This window comes from Haemaphysalis longicornis, unplaced genomic scaffold, assembly GCF_048455015.1.
Source record: "Haemaphysalis longicornis isolate Haplotype H1 unplaced genomic scaffold, Haemaphysalis longicornis Haplotype H1 scaffold_10, whole genome shotgun sequence".
Taxonomy (NCBI): domain Eukaryota; kingdom Metazoa; phylum Arthropoda; class Arachnida; order Ixodida; family Ixodidae; genus Haemaphysalis; species Haemaphysalis longicornis.
This window is the reverse complement of record NW_027526204.1, coordinates 93,263,315-93,282,953: the sequence shown is the minus strand read 5'-3', so window position 1 is coordinate 93,282,953 and position 19,639 is coordinate 93,263,315. Positions and strand designations below refer to the sequence as shown.

At 49.2% G+C, this 19,639-nt stretch overlaps 1 protein-coding gene across 5 annotated transcripts in view; it reads right to left on the bottom strand.

The window, feature by feature from the left end:
• Positions 1-5,998: 5,998 nt before the first annotated feature.
• Positions 5,999-19,639, bottom strand: part of LOC144158898 (uncharacterized) — a 38,950-nt gene continuing 25,309 nt past the window's right edge. For all 5 annotated transcript variants that reach the window (XR_013320196.1, XR_013320195.1, XR_013320198.1 and 2 more), the window contains one exon: positions 5,999-6,232. Coding sequence is in view for 1 of the 5 variants with exons in the window: in XM_077690080.1 (XP_077546206.1) it covers positions 6,138-6,232 (95 nt within the window). In the remaining 4 variants the exon portion in view is untranslated. The remainder of the gene's footprint in view (positions 6,233-19,639) is intronic.

Sequence of the window (19,639 nt, the reverse complement as noted above, 5' to 3'; positions counted from 1 at the left end):
CCATTTCCACACACATGGCCTAGCCAAACGCCGCGATCAGAAAGATCACCAACGTGTTCAATACGTTTTCAATTTGCTAGTATATAATGCAAGATATGCCTTACATATAAACAAACTTGCATTGTGGGCAGAACATATTCTGATTTCTTTTCGTATTTTTGCTATTTCTGGTCGATTTACATGAGTTCGTTGATTCGTAGTCGCATCGAGCAATCCGGGAGCGTCTTCAAGATAGAGCATGTGAACATCCCGATCAAAAAAATAAATAAATAATTAGGGAAGCTTGCACTCACGCGCAAGACTTCAATGGCGAAGCTGTTGTAGGTGAGCATTGCTGTTACCTCACCCCAAGCTCACACGACCACAATCCATAGCTTTCCGAATGCTACAGACGAACACGTTTCCCACTAGAAGCAGGTTCAGCCTTATCCTGCCTTCCATCGAACCTCATTGCCTTAACTGCGCAGAGGAATTACTGCAATCTTAAAGTAGCCATGAAGAGAAAATACAACTTCGCTGATATTGAAAGAACTAGGATTCAGTATCTCACTCAGCTCCATTACAGCCACAAAAGATGTTTTTTTAACGAAAAAAAAAGCAAGAAGTATTTAAAAACTTTCAAATTTCGCGCCACAGTGACGTGTTATGAGCAAGAATGACGTCATACGGGCCAACAATAAAACATAATTTTCAGTGCGTTAACTACACGTTAGCATTCAAGTGATGAGGTCAAATGGAACTGGAGGCCCCATTACAGACGTCCAGTCATGTGTCGCCGCGACAGGTCAGTTAGGCGGCCGCCAATCGCACAAACAAGGTTCCGTGACGTCATAGAAAAGTTGCGGGAAATTGGCTATGGGGTCGCGACTGCTTCACACGTTTTCTTTCATATCTCCGTTATTTGTTCGAAGATTGCGGTGATATTGGTATCATTGTTATCGGGACTAAGCAGTCTTTCTAATAAACCCAACTTGTATTTTGTCTTCATGGCTCCTTTAAACACTTGCTCTGGCAATGTCCTGCGTTACGTACGGCCACGGACTACGTACAGTACCGAGCACGAATGGACGAGCGCTCTCTCGAGTAACGATACACAAACAGGCAACTTATGGCCGTCCAGAGGGCCTGCGAGAGGGAGGAAGACCAAAGTCTCTCAACTCCGGCGCGGGTGTGGTCAGCAACTACCTGACGAAGACCCTTAGAGGCCACCCAGGATAGTCCCTCAGGACCTCTAATAAAGTTCTTTGTTTGTCTGTCTGGGAACAGTTAAGTTTCATCATCATTGCTTATTTGCATAGTTGGGGTGCTAGTAATCGTCGTCATATGCATCGAACAGGTCGTCTTCTTTGCGACGAGTGGTGGAAGTCATCCTAGATCTGCATTGTGATCTTCCACGAGCTCTTCGTCATCGACTCCAGGCAGCGGTGGCGGACAGTGGTGTAACTAGAGGGGACGGCGCCCATGGTAGATACAATTTCACGCCCCTCACGACGGTAATGATATTGATTATAATTATTTTTACTTCATCATCACCATCACTAACGTGCAAAAATAGGTGATCTGGCTGTTTTGGGCAAGCAAATGAGCGCGGTTTTTTTATTTATTGTTCACTGCAGTGTACTATAGCCGCCTTAGCCAATCCATGCATCGTACTATACACCAGACGTCCACAGTGTTAGAAAAAAATAGACCTTGTCGGTAACCTGTTGTCGTCTACTTGACACAAAATAAAGGAAGCTCATAAATTACGCACAAGCACACGGAGAACGACTAGGGAAGCTTGTGAAGTTCTTATCATTTTTGCTGCATCACCATGAAATGTATTGCTCAAATTTTTTTATTGCATACTTCAAATCCGCATATTAGTCTTGAAATAAATGGGCGATGCTCTGCAGGACCACCAAGAAAATCTGAAATTTACCTACGTCATTAAAATCGCTCCCTCGTGGCGCGAAGAATAGCTGCAATCAGCGGTTTTACAGAGAGGCGAGTTGTACGCGGTTGAATCTGACACGGGTGTAGGCTCTGTGCCAGTGAGGGCACTGCTGGTGGGCGAAAGTTCATTCGTGAAAGATAACGCTAACAATTTTATACGAAAACGAAAGAAAAACATGACCTAACAAGAAAAAAATCTAAAAACAGAGCACCCAGAACTGATTGACACGAGTTGGTTCCCCATGGGCTTCTGGAAGCCGGCTAAATGTTTTGTTGAGGCCCTTCTCGAAAATTTTTCGCACCACCTTCAAATAACCTGAGAGAGAGAGAGAGAGAGAACCCATTTATTGAGCGTCTAAATTGGGAGTGGTTCCTTATTCACTGGAGCCCATATGATGTCATGGCCGCCTGCGCCCGGTACGCGTCGACCAGAAATAACCTGACAATTTTCGTGTGGAACCGCGGAAAAACCCGGTCACCCGAAAATGGCTACTATATATCAAAGCGAACTTTAGTGGGGGCCTCCTCTAGTCCGGGAAGTCTGGTCCGCGCTGGCTGCCCTAGCCCTCTGCACCAGGCTACGTTGGACTAACGGAGCTGGTCAGCTGGCCCGCCCACTGCTCGTACGTTGGGCGAGGATTTGTGGTAAGGGATCGGGTTTTCTGACACTACCATACCATGGGGTACAGGGTACCGGGTTGAGGACGGAATTACACGTATAATAGTTAGTAGAGGCTGGGGTACATGGCATAAAGGATAGGAATTTGTCTGAAGTCGGCGAAATTGCCTCTCCTCTGGATAAATGGGGATGTGGTGGCAGGAAGGTTTGCGGGGATAAATTGGTCGCAGTTAGCACAGGACCAGGATAATTGGGGAATAATGGGAGAGTACTTTTCCCTGCAGTGGGCGTAGATAGGCTGGTGATGATGATGATGATGGTGGTGGCAAGAAGCGTCGTCTTTTGTGGCGGTAATGGGCGAGAATGTCCGTGTATGAATTAACAGTAGCAGGCTTGGGAGAGCGAAGGGACTGTGTGACTTCGCCTTCTTGAGAAACGGCCCGGTGTGTATGAACGCAAGCAGCGGCGTATGCCGCCTCGTTCCCCTCGAAGGACTCGTGTCCGGAAATCCAGATGATGTGCATTTCCGGGAGCTGGCGCACACTTCACAGAATTTTTAAGGCCGTGGGTGCTATGCGGCCTAGCAGGAAGTTGCGGCAGGCGGCTTGTGAGTCTGTCATTATAGTGAGGTAGCCGTTTCCAGTGGTGGTGGCTAAAGTGACGGCAAGTTCTTCTGCTGCCTCAATAAAAGTCGTGGGTACTGTAGCGGCCGTCAGTTCTGCACCGTTGGCGTCGGCGACACTCACGGCATGGGCGGGTTGTTGGTGGTACGGAGAGGCATCCGTGAACGAGTACAGGGACAGTTGGGGAAGCGTTTTCTGCGGGCTAGTATCTGGGCTTCTCGGACTGCCTTGTTGTAGATGGGGTGCACATTTATAGGAATGGGTGCGACTTGACATACTGCCGGATGGTTAGAGGGATGCGTTGCCTCTGTTCGCATTTTGGAGGAGGCCTGTAGCCGAGCCGGGTAAGTGTAGCCCTGCCGGTAGGAGGAGGTGCTTGAAGGGTCGGAAGGAGGGGAAACTGGTCACAAGCAATGGGCAGGGGATCAACAGCAGCTGAGCTGACCAGCTCACCTGTTGTGGTGCAGCAGGGGTGGGCACCGGCATGTGAGGCGGCGGGTGGTCTGCATGATGAGGCTGGTGACTCGAGAAGGGTTGCGGCCAGCGTTGGGGATTGAGGGCTCGTTCCCGGACCCGCAGCAGCGGAGGCAAAGGACGGAGCTTTTTTTCTGCAGTCCTTGCTGGCCGTGGAGTGGTCCAGGCCACAAAGTTGGCACTTGGGGCTGCAGTCATGGCCGGGTGCAGGGTCCTTCACGTGGCAGCACACAGCCGCGTCGGGATTCAGGCAGACATCCTGCCTATTACCCAGCTCCCCACAGAGGGAGCAGCACTGCACTGTTTGGCGGTATGGTCGGCAGCGAGTGAAAAGCCCATACGCGTTGATGTAAAATGGTACATGGATGCCTTCGAATGTGACCACGGCCGACGTAGGATTGCCCAGCATTCGGGCATGTCCAGCATTCGACCATGCCCAGCATTCGGGCATGGTCCGTTGGTTGCCAGGATTTGGCGCAGTTGGTCAGTGGTGGTGCTCTGCTCCAGTCCCTGAATTACTCCACGGATTGCCCGTGGGACCGGCTTCAGGTAAGGCAGAACTTTATGCGTCGTTGCCCCGAGCTGAACTGCTGATATTCCGCTGAAAGCCGGAGCGCAGTTTTCTTCAGGTGTGCTGGCGACAATTAAATTTTGTGAGGCTTGAATCTGCACGGTAACTTGGGTGTAGAAAACATGTTGTGGGATGTGACTTGCCTGTTGCAAGCTCCGAGTGATTTGGCGGTCAGTCCAGGCAGCTACTCGTAGTCCAGTTCGTGGTCTAATAACAACCTTGTAATCGGTGTCGGGTAGTCGGGGCGCAAGCGTACCGCGTGCAAGGCTTGAAGGCTTACGTGCATTAGTTGCTGGGGCTGGTTGGCTTGCGGCTTTTTGAGGGTGCTGCGCTGGCGCAAAATTGTTTGCCAGGGGCCAGGTGGTGGCAGGGTCCAGCCGCTCGGGCGTCGAACTCCATGGTATTCTCGGCAGATATCGGCATGTCGAGGGCTTGGATTTGCGATCCCAGAGCCCCAGCGAGAAGCCGGTGGTTTGGCTTATCGGTGTTCGGATGAGCAGAGACTGTAGGCGCGGCCGGGCTGTGGTTGACGCGAGTGCAGCCAGAAACTGCAAGTTCAGCTTGCAGCTTGGGTGGTATCAACTGGCTGCCCGGAACAGTAGGAAACTCTTGGTGACTATTTGGGAACCATACCAGGTCATATTCAGCCAAATAAGAACGTAGAAACCGGAGCTTGCAGTGAACAATCGAGCCTGCGTCGTCGTCGTCGGCAACTAAAAATAAAAGTTTATGTTGACCGGGTATTCGAAAAAGTTCTAAATCCCATTGTGGTTGAAAATTCTGGCGGTTTAACGTGCCGAAGCTATATCTCCATGAAACGCAAAAAGGGCTATTGTAAATCTAAAAGTCGTCTACACAAGACAATTCGAACTGCTTATAGCTCACATCCACAGCGCCTGCAGTGGTCTGCTAGCTATCTGCCCATGTTGCTACCGACTGCCAAACAGTGCTCTCTCGCGCGTTCATTGAAGCAGCGTCCTGTTTGTCTAAACACACTTCATGGGAATACTGTATATGACATTGCTGCGCACTCTGGCTTGTGCAATAATCTTATGCGTTCACCAAAGTGGCACTTATGCATACCAGCGATTGTCACTCCCCCAGAGCCGTCTCAGCCAAGAAGTTATTTATGGAAGCTGTCCGAGAAGTCGTGTAGCTTTGCTAGTGTGACGCATATAGCCGTCTATTTGGGTGCTTGCAAGATGTCTACAGAACTTCGTGGAGGATGTCTCAGCACCTTCTTGTTGACGTCTATATAACTTCTTTTCATGCAGTTCGAAGAACTTTTCAAGAGGTTTCAGGAATTTTTTATCTACGTTTACTCAGGGGTTCCTTCGTGGCACCCGCTACATGCCTTCTCTGTACCCACAGGCTAGCCTGAAATACAGCTACGAGCTGTCCCCACAACCGACACACCAGGCAGCCGCTTTTGGAACAGTGGCTCGACTGACCGCTGTTCTCCGAACAAATATCTTTGCTTAAACTGGCACGCAGTTGAAAAGATACTTAATCGGAGAAGGGCTGGTCATTGTTGAGTGTTCTGGAAGCAACCACTGGGCATGTTTTAATTGTTGACAGCTGGCAGAAACATCCACAACCGGCCTGTGTGGGCAGAGAAAGCATCAAGCGGGAAGCACAATTGAAGGTGATGTTAGCACAACATAAATAGGGGGTTTTCGCACAATCTCACAAGAATAGAGTTGCTTGATGCCAGTTATGTCTGATTTTTCATGTTTAGTGTCCTGTGTACAACAAAATGATAAATACAAGCTGTGATCTTTTGAAAACCAAGCTTTATTTGTAGTGCAACATTAGGTAGGTATATGCGTTAAAGCAGTAAGAATTACAGGAGAAAGCTCTCGCAAAAAAAAGTAACCGTCAACCCGCTATATACTTTTGAGCAGGGATGGTAGCTTCATGTGGCAGGCATCAGCAGGATGGCTTGTTCCCATGAATCTGAGTGTCCTTGCTTCTTGCCTCCAGCCGTGTTGCCCCATGCCAGCGGGATGCCTGGGTAGAACACAATGCGCCGTGTCACTTACAATGTGTACCAGTAGTGAGCAGTGAAAGGTATCAGACAGACAGCTACTTATTAGCTACAATGTTTAGAAAAAGGGGTGACGTGCAATAACACTGTGCTTATTCAGATAACAAACATACCAATGGTTATTTGTTGTTTCCTGCACATAAAGAGCACATTACGAAGGGGGGAGGGGTGAAGAAATGCAGGTGCAAAACGTATTGCTGTACAAGGCATATTCACCGAGCTGATTGCTTGTAGAGAGCTGCTAGGCGGTGGGAAGCCCCCACTCGCTTGTGGCAGGAGCGGTGCCGTTATCTTATCCTCTGACTGGGCACAGCAGCAACTGAACTGGACAGGCAAGTGACCGTGCGCTCGCGACTAAGATAGGATAACACGTGTTTAAGACTAAACACGAAAACATTGTTTTTGCTTTTGACTTTGAGGAATTGTAGAAGGAAAACTGTGCAGGGACAGCTGCTCACAACGCATACATGAAGGTGCCATTCCAGCAGCAGAGCGCATTCACGTGATTTCAACTGGATACGGATTGGCTGTAGCTCCAGCTTGGCGGACCGGGCCTGCGCCTCATGCAAAGACGACCAGCCACATCGTTATCACCAGCAAACAATGGCTTCCACCTATAAGTTGATTGTTGTTTAGGGTTGCGGTGTGGGCGTGCGGCACACGTTTTCGGTGAAACAGCTTCCAGAATGTATAAAAAGTTACAGATAGCTGGCGTTATGCTTCTTTTATAGTAAAACAAATTTTCAAACCCAGCCCCAATGACAAAAAAATTTCGTAAAAGCGAAAGCAAGCCAGACAAATGGTTCATTGGGGCGAGGACTTTTTTGTTGCATTGACTTCTCTGGCTAACTGATGGGGAATTGGAAATATTTTGTCGAAACGGAAATCTCGTTGAAGCGGAGTTCGTTGTAGTGGGATTCGACTGCATTATCCGCGGGTATAGATGGCAGAAAGCAAGTCTACAGTCATTTTTATTTTTTACCAAAATGAATGAATTTCTAGGAAGACAGAAAGGAATGTCTGCCAGCAGCTGTAAATTGTCACACCTAGGGGTGGACACCAGGGTGTCCACTCATGTGGGGAGTGGGGGAAGGGCATGACAGGTAGATAGAGAGAGATAAAGGCAGGAAGGGGTGTTGATTATGGGGTTTCACGCGCCGACACTACACAGGCGATGAGGTGCGCCATAGTGGAAGGCCGCAGATTAATATTTTGACCACCTGCACGGGATCTCGAGCACACGGGCGTTTTTGCTTTCAACCTCCATCGGAAAAGCGGCCGCCACAACCGAGAAGCGAACCTGTGACCTTTGGCTCAGCTGCACAACGCCTTAGAGGCAGGTAGTGGGGTATTACAAGGACACTGAAGTGAATTTGTCAAGCCCTTGTCTGTTTTTTTCTTTTTTGAACAGTGTAGAATGGTTCAAATAAACACACTTTTCATCGTTTATCCTGTTGATAAGGCGGTATTTATTTTATAAGGCCTGAAAGGGGAAAAACTACTATGCGCGGTCTGTGGCAGCTACAGCAACTAAAGCAGTGACGTCCATACAAGGTACTACGTGATTGGACGATGTCCAAGATTATAATTCAAACCAGTTTGTTTTGGTTCTGCAAAATACCGTATTTACTCGCATAATTTGCACACCATTAAGTTTTGCCAGGTTTACAGAAACAAAATTTACCTACACATTCTGCACTCCCTGTCTCGCCGAAGACAACCCATCAGGCACGCCCACCAAACGAGCATGCTTTGGATGGCAGCATGGCACATGGGAGCGCAGGGTTACATGCATGATACACGATACTGCACCTGCATAGTCCCTTCTTTCTTTTCTCACTTCTTTCTGTCTCCGCGCCTGGATATTCCTCCCTGTCGCCCCTCTGTGACGGACCGTATGCGACAAGGAACATTCACGTGCCCTACTCGGCTACGCTCTCCCTTTCTGCCCTTCCCAACACATGCACACCACTTCTACCCGGCGTGGTGGCTCAGTGGATAAGGCGTTGTGCTGCTGAGCACAAGGACGCGGGTTCGATTACCGGCCGCGGCAGCCGATTGTTTGATGGAGGCGGAAAGCGAAAACGCCCGTGTTTGAGATTTAGGCGCATGTGAAAGTACATTGTGTGAATTGTGACCTTTCCCTTTCTCCTCCCCCTTCCCATCCTCAATTCCCCGCAGGGCCTTATGGCCTCTCAAAGTACAAGTTTGTTTTATTCGATAGATTTGGCGTTTCATATTGCCTCCAGCACTAGTCCGGCAGCAAACGGTAGTTTATTCACTAAGAGATTAATTATGTTACAATTTTGATTCTCCCGCCAAATCCTGTGTTTCGTAAGGTCATCTGCGATGACGTCCGAAAAGCATGCCTTGAAGTGAGCACGAACGCAGCACTAGGCATCTAGCAAACTACTGAGCCTTGTTTACCGTCAGTCCTCCCAGATGGCGCTACCATGCCATGGATGACATGTGCTCGCTTTTGCTTTGTTTTTGACCGTATTTGCGCCTGGTTTGTCTTTATTACGGTAGAAAGTACTCGTGTTTTGAAACATGGGGTATACTTGACAAACAGAGTCACGTAAGACAATGTTGCTTGCACTAATCGGCCTGTGTCGTGTGAGAAAACCCGAAAGTGCCATACTGCTGTGCAGCCATGACAAGCCAAGTGTGCGCAGTACCAACAATAGCACGCTCTCATACCTCCCGGGACTTCGAAAATCGGGAGGTTCACAGCGGAAGGGGGAGGGGGGTATTTTTTTTTGTTATTGCAGCGCATGCGATATGTAGTCTAGCCTAGAAGTGGCCCAAAGTGATCACTCGCGCTGAGCGGCAAATTGTGCGCGATAAGAAATCCGGTGAAAAGGCACTCTGCACGCACAACACTGTCTTCATGGCTGTTGCCAAATAAGTTGCTCACAGTCCTATGCTTCTCACAGCAGCACAAAGGAAGCTTTGGTGCTTAGTAGTCGCCAAATGCAGTTTTAAGTCTCTCTTACTGCCGTGGGCCACGCTCACGTCGCATGCGCAAGTCGTGCAAAATCCGAACTGTTCGCCTTTCCTGGACGGCATGAAACACGGGAACTCTGTAGTATTATTAAACATTGTAAATACTTCTTCTTGGGTTTCGACGACGCCATGACGTCAAGAGAGCTGTGAAAAGCAGAATGTTACTACGTTCAGTCCTCAATGCATTGTCCTGACCACATGTGAACAAAATTAGGCTTGTACACTGCGTGCACACATTGGCTTGGATTCCCATCTGACTTCGGCTAGCTACACAGCTCGCGATGCCAATCGCAATGCGGCTGCGCTGCATAACGCAGTTTTTTTTTTGTTTCTTATGACTGTGCCCGTACAACCGGGAGAATAGGTAAGAAATCTGGTGTCTCCCGGGTAAATCGGGAGAGTTGGCAGGTATGCGCTCTGGTACTTCAATGTTTACTTGTACTTTTGTAGCTTCCATGCTTACCCTGCCATTCTTACTTCTATAAAATGAATATATGCATTACATTCAAAGCGAAAATATCTCGTGAAGGAAGAATATAACCCTGCATAACTTGCATTTGCTTTTGCCGGCCTCTGCCAATTGCAGAGCTGTCTGGTACGACATCATAGGTTCTGTTGCGGGAAATCAGCTAGTGAGTCGCATGGCCATTGCCGTTTTTCCTAATTACGAAGCTTATTTGAGCGAAGTTTATGCGAAGTTTATGTTAAAACTGGTGTCAGTGTGATTGTAACGAGGCAATCTTTTGAATGAACCAAACTTGTGTTCTCTCTTCATGGCTCCTTTAATAGTGTCTCACTCACTCACTGAAAGATCCCCAGGTGGTCAAAATTATTTTGGAGCCGTCCACTACGGCGCACCTCATAGCCTGCATTGCACTGGCGCATTAAACCCTACAATCAATCAAATCAATCACATCGCTTCAATTGTCCTTTCCACGGGAGTCAGAACTGCTCAAGTGTGGGGCTTCCTCCTCCTTTCCGTTCTCCTCCACCATGAGAATTCACACACAAAACGCATAAACGCCTCTGCGGAGTCTGAAGGACTAATTTCTGCATTGGAGGAGTGAGGGCATATCAGCCCCGCCGCGGTGTTGACCCAGCCTTGCCAAGTGCCAGCTCCACTTTCATGCATTTGCACTGCGACGGAATCTTCTGCCTCTCTTTCGTGCATATGCGCTGTGATGGAATCCACCCTTTGTGTTTACGTTTTGCCGCCAGTCAGTCACCTTTTGTTATGGTAGGATGGGCTACAATAACCATGCAGCAAAATTCAAACCCAGTGTCACTGAGTTTGCCGAGGAAAAAGAGAACCCTGCTGCCGCAAAGCACTTCAACGTGAACGACCGCCATGTGCGGTGTTTAAGAAAGCAGAAGAGTTCCCTCCAAAATACGAAACCTGGAAGGAGGGTGTTTTGGGGATTGAAGCAAGGAGTTTCCTGCCGTGGAAAAAGAGCTGTTGGAGCATGTTGAACAGCTGAAGTCGTCCTGCCTCGCAGCGTCGTGCGAGATGCTGCAGTTTGAGGCAAGGAAGATCGCACATGAGAAAGGGGTATCTGCTGCGGCATTCAAGGCGAACAGAGGCTGAATGATGTGCTTCATGAGACGCCACCAGCTGTCTCTCAGACAGAGAATGACCCTCTGCCACCGGTTAACACCGGACAACGAGAAAATTTTTTCACCACTTTGTGCTTGGATCATGTCTCTGATTGGGAGCCCCGACGAAACATCGCCGATGTTCAACATGCCACGCAACAGCCAAGCTAGCGAGAAAGATGTCTATATGCGCCCATCAAGACCGCCGGCTGCAAAAAATAACGCTGCACGGTGATGCTTGCCGTGACAGCGGATGGCCGCAAATTCCCATCCTTCGTCATTTTCGAGAGAGACGGTGCCGAAAATGAAGATGGGAGGCCAATTTCACATCCATGCACAGGAAAACGGGTGGATGAACGAGGAGCTAATGCGGGATTGTATTGACACTGTCCGGGGCAAGAGACCGGGGGCTTTGCTGTGACTGTCATCGCTGTAGGTGCGCGTAAGCTTTAAAGGGCATCTTGTAGAGAGTGTAAAGGAGAAGTTGCGTGACATGCGGACCAACCAGGCCGTTATTCCGGGTTGCCTAACACCTGTCCTGCACCCCTTGGAAGTGACGGTTAGCAAACTGTTCAAGGACAATGTGTGCAAGATGTATGTCGAGTGGACGGCCACCGGAGAGCATGGACAAAACTTGTTTAGAATGAAAGGTTCGGGTAACTGACCTACCAGACCCTCGAAATCTGAGCTCGAGAGCTGGAAGCCAGGAGGTATGTAAAGAGAACATAGTGTTATAAGTCTATTAAAGATTATGGTTCAAATGGCCACAGCCTCTAGGATGGTCTGTAGTTGGACAGTGTGGCATGGCAAGGATTTTCCGGCAATGATGGCCACACCACCCGAGGATGTGCCACCACCATCTTTGTCCTTCCTAAATACCATGTAACTATTCAAGAACTTTGTGTGCCTGGAGTTTAAATGGGTTTCTTGGAGACACATCACACTTGGCTGATTAGAATGCAATGACTCATAGACATCATCAAGATTTTTAAGAAGGCCTCTGCAGTTCCATTGCATAATATTTTTCTCTTCCCATTATTGAAGTTTAGCGCTACTGGAATATGTGCGTATTTATGCGTCGACTTTCAGGGCTTGAAACCTGGACGCCGGAGCCCGTTCCTTCCGCTGTGGTGCGCAACAGAACGGCTCGACGTCCATGTCAGTATCTGAAGGCAATGGGGTGCCCAGCGGACTGGACCCGCTAGACTTGGTACCCTTTCGGGTGTCCTTTGCCTGCACTGCCATGCCGAGGGCGTGGGGAGCACCACAGATGGCACAACAGGCAGTGAGGCGGGGGAGGGAATCTCTGCGGCTGCCTCCATCTCCATCTCCTCCGTGCCCTCGCATATGCTTTGCGACGGTGGAGAGGAAACTGTGGACGCAGCAGCCTCCACAGCCGCTGCTGCCCCAGCAAGCGGCATGGTGACCGGTTGGGCTGCCAGAGGCAACCCAGCGGGGGGCGGGGGGGGGGGGATCAAGTCAGACTCGCTGAACTGGGTCCCTGTGGAAAACAGACGCCACTCCGCACCGCGGCGAGGGGTGCGTCGGCATACCTCCCCAGGGGAAAGAGGCGAACCTCTTCCGCGCCTCTGGGAAGGTGATGTTTCCATGACCTTGAGATTGATTTTTTTTTCTACTTGGAACATCTCGCATTTCCTGAAGTAGACCGCATGTGGGCCCCTGCAATTTGCACATGTGAGGTTGTCAGAATCAGAGCTGTCGGTGGGCTGGTCCTGTGCGGCGCATTTTGCACAGGTTGTTTTGCCGCGGCAAGAGGTTGTACTGTACCCGAACCGCTGGCACTTGAAGCAGCGGCGAGAGTTTGGAATGTAAGGATGAATGGAGCACCGAATGAAGCCTGCGTTTACACATTCTGGAAGCGAGGGGTGGTAGACGGTCAGGATAATATGTTTCGTGGTGATTACCTTATCATCCCTGTGCATCGTGATGCGGCGCACGGCTGTGATGCCCTGATCCTTTAAACCTTGGAGAAAGTCGGCATCTTGTTTCGGTAAGGACATCTGTCTCAAAAATCACACCCTGGGAGCTGTTGAGGCTCCGGTGGGGTGCGAACTTGTTGTCCAGGTCATGGATGCGGGTTTGGGCTAGAAGAGTGGGGGCTTGTTGTTTGTCATTGACTTCTACAAGGATTTCTCCTGTCCTGAGCTTTTTAGCTTGATACTGCCCACCTATTGTGCTTTGCAGAGATTTCGAGACCAGGAATACGGACAGCGAAGCGACAGGTCTTGCTGGTTCAGCTGACTCAATCACAGGGAAACGAGAATAGTCGTCCACCGTTGTTGAAAAGAAAGTTGTTTAAAGAGGTGGGAATGAAACTTCGGTGCGGCCCCTTTTCGGGGCCGATCATGTTTGGCGGGGGTTTGACAATACCATATAGCATAGTAGAAAAGCAGGGAGACGGGGGTACTTTCTTCGTCAGCCTCACCCTGATGGCTGAAGAGGTCCATTTGTTATTTCGGGCTTTTTGCGAAATACCCACGTAATTTGCACACCGCCTTTTTGAAGCCATAAATTCACAAAACGAAGTGTGCAAATTACGCCAGTAAATACGGTAACATGCTTTGTATCTGACGTTATCGTTGGCTGGGTATGCTTGATACCTGAATAATCGGCATACCGCGCTTCTCTCATGTTGTTGGCTGTAAAATGCGTCAGATAAGCCTGCCAGCACGGCTTGGAATCGCAACAGTCACTAGCTGAGGCCTACGCAGTGGATGAATACCGTCCGCACAAACGGAGACACTCAAAAGCGATGTGTTTTCCCCAACCTTTGGTGTTTGCCCGGCTTCAACCTGTATCGTGAGAGGCGTGTTCGCAGAAGGCCAAGGGTCGGTCGATTCGGGGCTGTGCCCACAAGCAGTTGGTGCTTATGGCAACACCACGCCAAGGAAAATTCGCCAGCGTGTCAGTGTCAGTCTGCACGCATTCTGCGAACTTGCTTGTGAAGCAATGGTTGTTACAGCGCCAAAATTGTGCATTCAGTATAGAAAATACCGCCCGAAAACTAATAAACCACTTAAAAAAGAAAAAGTGCTATTGGGATTTGAACTTGCGAATTGCAAAACAATATACCTAGCGCTCCAGATCACTCCGCCATAAGCCAGCGTAGGCAAGGGCAAAAGTATAAAGTGTATAAGCTATACCCAGTTCACATTTTTATCTAGGTTCGGCATTCCAAGCAGCTCAGATGATTATTTCTGTAATAGCGCTTGAATGGGACGATCGACACCACAGAAGTGGCGGCGCAGGCTACATCACCGCAAAATGTTCAAGCAGTGTCCAATAGCGGGACGGCCAATTGTTGCACGCAATAAGCGTTCATTTATCTGAAGTGAAATTTAAGGCCAAAAAGGAGGTGCCTAAACATACCAATGTTACTCAAATTACAATTGTAGTGAACGTGCACCGTGGGGATTGAAATGGGAGAGCTGGTGGGGGGCTACGACTGTCACCTCGCTTCGCGCAACTTTTGCCATGGCTTTACACTTGGGCTTAAAGCCGAGTCTAGGATTACAAAAACAATAATTTCGCCATTCAGATGATAATAAAATTGCCTTACAATTGCTTAGTTTTTCAATTCGATATTTTCAACAGAACTCTACGCTATCTACGCATACAGCCGAAGAATTAAAAAAAAATGGTTTGTAAAAAGGTAGTGCAGAACGTACCTTGTGATACTCTGGTAGAAAAAAACTTTATTGAAGGGCTGTTTCAGTGTTATGTACGTTCGAAACCGATTAAGAAGTTCACTTTTCTCCCATGAGTAGCCAAAAATTTGATTTTTTAAGCTCCTAAGGTGACATAATAAATGTCGTTCTTCTGCTCCAAATCAAGGTTCTTCTCCTTCAAAATCGAGATTTCACTGCTCCGAAAACTGCTCCCAAATCTGATTCAGCTGTCTCACCCCTGGGATCAAGAAAGCTAGGGAAAAGGCGGGGGTTCGTGTTGTTTTTTTCGGCACCTAACAAGCTACACATGTTGTGTAAGCGTGCAAACTCTGAAGAAAATAGACATGCGGGGTGCAGGAAAAGGCACGAGAAGCGCTTCGCTGACTGCCAATCATGCGTCTACGAAATCCCCTTGTCCTGTAGGCAATCGTACATTAGCCCAACGGGCTGATGGATTCATGATTGTCGCAGGGAACATGCCAACAGCCTTCGCACTTTTACCGGCGGCAACCTGGCCACCCACTGTAAAGACTGCAAAGGCTGTGTGCCACGCCTCGAAGCATGCGAAGTGACAAGGCGTTACGGAGGTGCGCGCAGGAGGGAGATTTCTGAAGCGTACGTGATTCTGAAAAAAAAAAAAAGGCGAAGATTGCGCCAGTTCACCGTCGGTGACTCTACAAAGCACCGAGATCGCGTATCTTAAGGGGACATGCGGGTCGAAAAATCGCCATTTTTTTGAAATATGCCGTTTTTTTGTTTTCACTTGCATTATCATCTTTCACTATCCCTCTTTCATGGAAAAAAAAAAGAAAACGAAATACCAACGAGAACTTAGTGAAAATCGCGTCTGAATGACTCACGGTGAGCCTAGAAATCACGCAATCAAGCCAAATTTCGGCCGTCTTTGAGAGTTTTTGCTGCACGGCAGCGCGGCTAGCCGCCATTTCAGTCCCTTGAGAGAGGTAGACAAAGCCTTCTTCTCTCAATCAAACCGCTCGCCAGCTTCGTATCTCCACATAAAAAATTTAAAAAAAATATCTCTTCCCGCTTGTTTTGAGGCTACCACTGGGTATTGAAATCATGTGACGCGAAATCGGGACCGCCATTGGCTCTCGCCGTTTGTGAGCCGTCATCGCTCCCGTCGTTCTGTTTGCTACTTCGCGCTATCTTTTCTATTTCCTTATCGTGTGTTGTTAATCACGAACGGTGAGAAGAAGCATGGCTTTCATCGCCGCAAGTCCCGGACTTCACGCCTGTACAAGGGAAAGCGGAAGCGGTGCGGCATTGCGACGATTACGGCCAACGCCGGCACGACTGGCACGGCGAGGCCTAACGGCGACGCGCCTTCAAGCGTTCCGAGCGTGGCTCAACCAGGCGAGGCTGGTTTTATCAGTGACGCTATCACCTTTGTAAGCGCATTGGAGAAGAAGTTTCAGCCTTCCAAGGCGGGAAGACCGTCGGCAACAGGAGTGGTGCAAGCGCAGTTACAGTAGAATCTCGATGATACGATTCTGGGTGATACGAATTTCGGGATGATACGAATTTCTGAAAAGTCCCGGCAAAATTGCATTGTTTGCAATGGGAAAAATTTCGGCTGTTACGAACGGACCTGCGCGGCCGGCGGATGATACGAACGAGCCGGCGAGGCGCCCGAGTCCCGAGTGCTGAACAAGCAAGTGACGGCTCTCTCTCCCCATTTGTCACTCTTCTTTCTCCAGAAACGGCCGGGCTGTTGTTTTCTGCTCGCGAAAACGCGCCCCGCACACCCCATGCGTGCCGCGAAAGCTCTCGCACGCTGCGCGCGCCGCGGCCGGCGGCGGCAACATGGCGGCGGCTTCGGCCGCGAAGTGGCACGGCCGCTTGAGCGACTGCTTCTAGCCGCTCTTTAAAATGCCGCTCAAGGCAGACACGAAGTTTGTTGTGCAGTAAAGGAGCTGATAACGTTGGCGAAAACGGTACTATAAAACACCATCCGCGCCGCTAGTGAAAGCGCCCATAAAATATCTGTCGGAGTGCTAAGCCTAAACATCCCGGGCGGAGCCAGCGGGCTGTCTCGATCGTTTCGCAAGTCGTCAGCGTCTTTTTCTGACCGAGGTAGGAGATACAGCGGGCGCGAAATTGTCAACGCGGCCGTGAAAATACAGCGCGCGCAAAGCAGAGGCGTGCGAATCGCGTGCAAAAACGCATCATGCGGTTCACGCTTGACTGTTGCGGCGTGTAGCGAGCTTGGACACCGGGAGTGAGGAGACAAGCGCGAAGCTAGGCGAAGCGTTACGCGCTCCAGAAAGGACTGCTTTGTGACGTGGGGGTTTAAAAAAAAGCAGAAAAAATCACGGATTTGTTCACGCGAAAGTAAGAAAAGAAATAAACGAAAATTGTTTTCAGCGCTCAATTTTTTGGTCTGTGTTGGTTCATACGAATTTCGGATGATACGAATATTTTTCGCGGTCCCGCGAGATTCGTATCATCGAGATTCTACTGTATCTCTGAAGTCGACGGTCCGAGTGACCTTGTGAGCGGCGCCGTGTGCGCGATGTGCGGGAAGTATGAACTCGTCGTGGTTGAGGACGCAAACAAGCGGAAGGGCCTCGCATCAGTACTGGAACTCAATTGCAAAAACATGGAGTGCCCTGGAGGAGTGGTTTCTTCTATCTACTCGTCGCAGCGTGCTGCGCCATCGGCCGCAACCCGGAACTCCGCAGGGGAAGTCCCCGTGATAGTTTCGCCATGAATGTGAAAGCAGTACTCGCTGCACGCGCGGTTGGCATCGGACATGATCAGCTGTGCAGGTTTTGTGCCATTGTTGGTCTACCAAAACCACTGCACCAAAAGACGTTCCACAACATTGCCAGGAAAGTTCATGCCGTGGCCACAGAAGTCGTCTCTGACAACCATGCTGAAGCAAGGCAAGTAACTGTGTTGCAAACTGGTCAGACTGATGTCAGTGTGATGTTTGATTGTACTTGGCAGAAACGAGGACACAAAAGCCATAACTGTGTTGGCACTGCCATTTCTCTCGACACTGGTCTCTGCCTGGATTTTGAGGTGCTGTCAAACTACTGTCAAGATTTCAGCCACCCCCAAAAGCTTGATTAGCAAGAGGAGGAAGTGTGGCAAGCCTTTCATGCCCCTGTGTGTGAAAAAAATGTTGAATACTCATCCATGTAGACAGAAGCAGCACTGCGCATCTGGCACAGGACGGTATTGTACAACTTGCAGTTCACTGTGGTGGAGACGACCACTGCTCGCACGGTGTTGTGGTTCAACAGGGGCCACACTAGCTTTCAGCAAGTTCTCCAAGAACTGGGAATCTTCCCTTCAGAAGAACTGGTTAGACTAAGCAGTGCAAGTGAACAGCGGAGGATCAGGCAGATGTCTGCCAGGCTGACTGCTGAGGCTAGGTCCCATCACCACAGCCTGGTGTGGTGATGGGACAACTTTTTTTTAATAATGAGGTTAGGAGGCTGAAATTTTCACAGCTTGTAGAGATTGAGCTCCTCTGGTCATATATGTAATCAGATTTTGAATAGCTGCTCCGGGTAAAATGTTAAGCAGCATGACTTTCAGAAAAATGGCTTTTTTGTGCACACTTTTTTTTATCGTAAACATTTTTTCTGAAACTTTTAAAATAGCCTAGGTGGTTTCTTATGAACTGCAGAGTGCACAAATCTACCTGAAAAAGCCTCATTTTCCTCACCACGAAAAAAAAAATGACTGGTAGTGTGCCTTTTTTTGCTGTGTATATTTTTGTTTTATGACCGTCAGATATATCTAAGGACACAAATTGCATAATGAACAAGATTTGTGCACTCTACGTCTTATAATGAACATCTGTGCAAAATTTCATCCTGATACGACAACTTTAAGTGGGAAAATAAGTGTGCACAAACTCAGAAAACAGACAAAAACAACAAGCTGAGAAAAACGCAATTGAAAGTTTATTTCTTTGGCAGATTCAGAAATTCTTGCTCGAACAACATGACATTTGGTGGGGATACAGTCTGAAATGTCCACATTGAGGTACTAAAACTAGAATGCTCCTGCTGCATAAATGCACCCTCACGGTTTTTGCTGGGGTAGTACTTGGTATGGGACCGTTTCACCAGGCTGCGGCAATGGGACCTAGCCTCAGCAGTCAGCCTGGCAGACATCTGCCTGATCCTCCGCTGTTCACTTGCACTGCTTAGTCTAACCAGTTCTTCTGAAGGGAAGATTCCCAGTTCTTGGAGAACTTGCTGAAAGCTAGTGTGGCCCCTGTTGAACCACAACCCTGCGAGGGCAGTGGCAGTGTCCACTACAGTGAACTGCAGGTTGTACGATAGCGTCCTGTGCCAGATGCGCAGTGCTGCTTCCGTCTCCATGGCATGGGATGAGCAGTCGACATTTTTTTCACACACAAGAGGCATGAAAGGCTTGCCACACTTCCTCCTCTTGCTCATCAAGCTTTTGGTGGCGGCTACAAGTACAAGTAGTTTGACAGCACCTCAAAATCCAGGCAGAGACCAGTGTGAAGAGAAATGGCAGTGCCAACACTGTTGTGGCTCGTGTCTTTGCTTCTGCCAAGTACCATCAAAAATCACACTGAGGTCAGTCTGACCAGCTTGCAACGCAGTTACTTGCCTTGCTTCAGCAAGGTTGTCAGAGACGCCTTTTGTGGCCGCAACATGAACTTTCTTGGCAGTGTTGTAGAACGTCTTTTGATGCTGTGGTTTTGGTAGACCAAGAATGGCACAAAACCTGCACAGCTGATCGTGTCCGATGCCAACCGCGCGTGCAGCGAGTACCGCTTTCACATTGACGGCGAAACTATCACGGGGACTTCCCCTGCAGAGTTCCGGTTTGCGGCCTCCGCGACCGACGGCGGCAGCGCGCTGCGACGAGTAAACAAAAGAAATCACTCCCGCAGGGCACTTCTTGTTTTTGCACTTCAGTTCCAGTACCGATGCGAGGCCCTTCCGCGTGTTCGCAACCTCAACTACGACGAGTTCGCACTTGCCGCACGTCGCGCACACGGCGCCACTCAAGGTCAGTCAGAGCGCCGACTTCACAGATAACTGCACCGCTCCCATGGCTGGCTGTCTC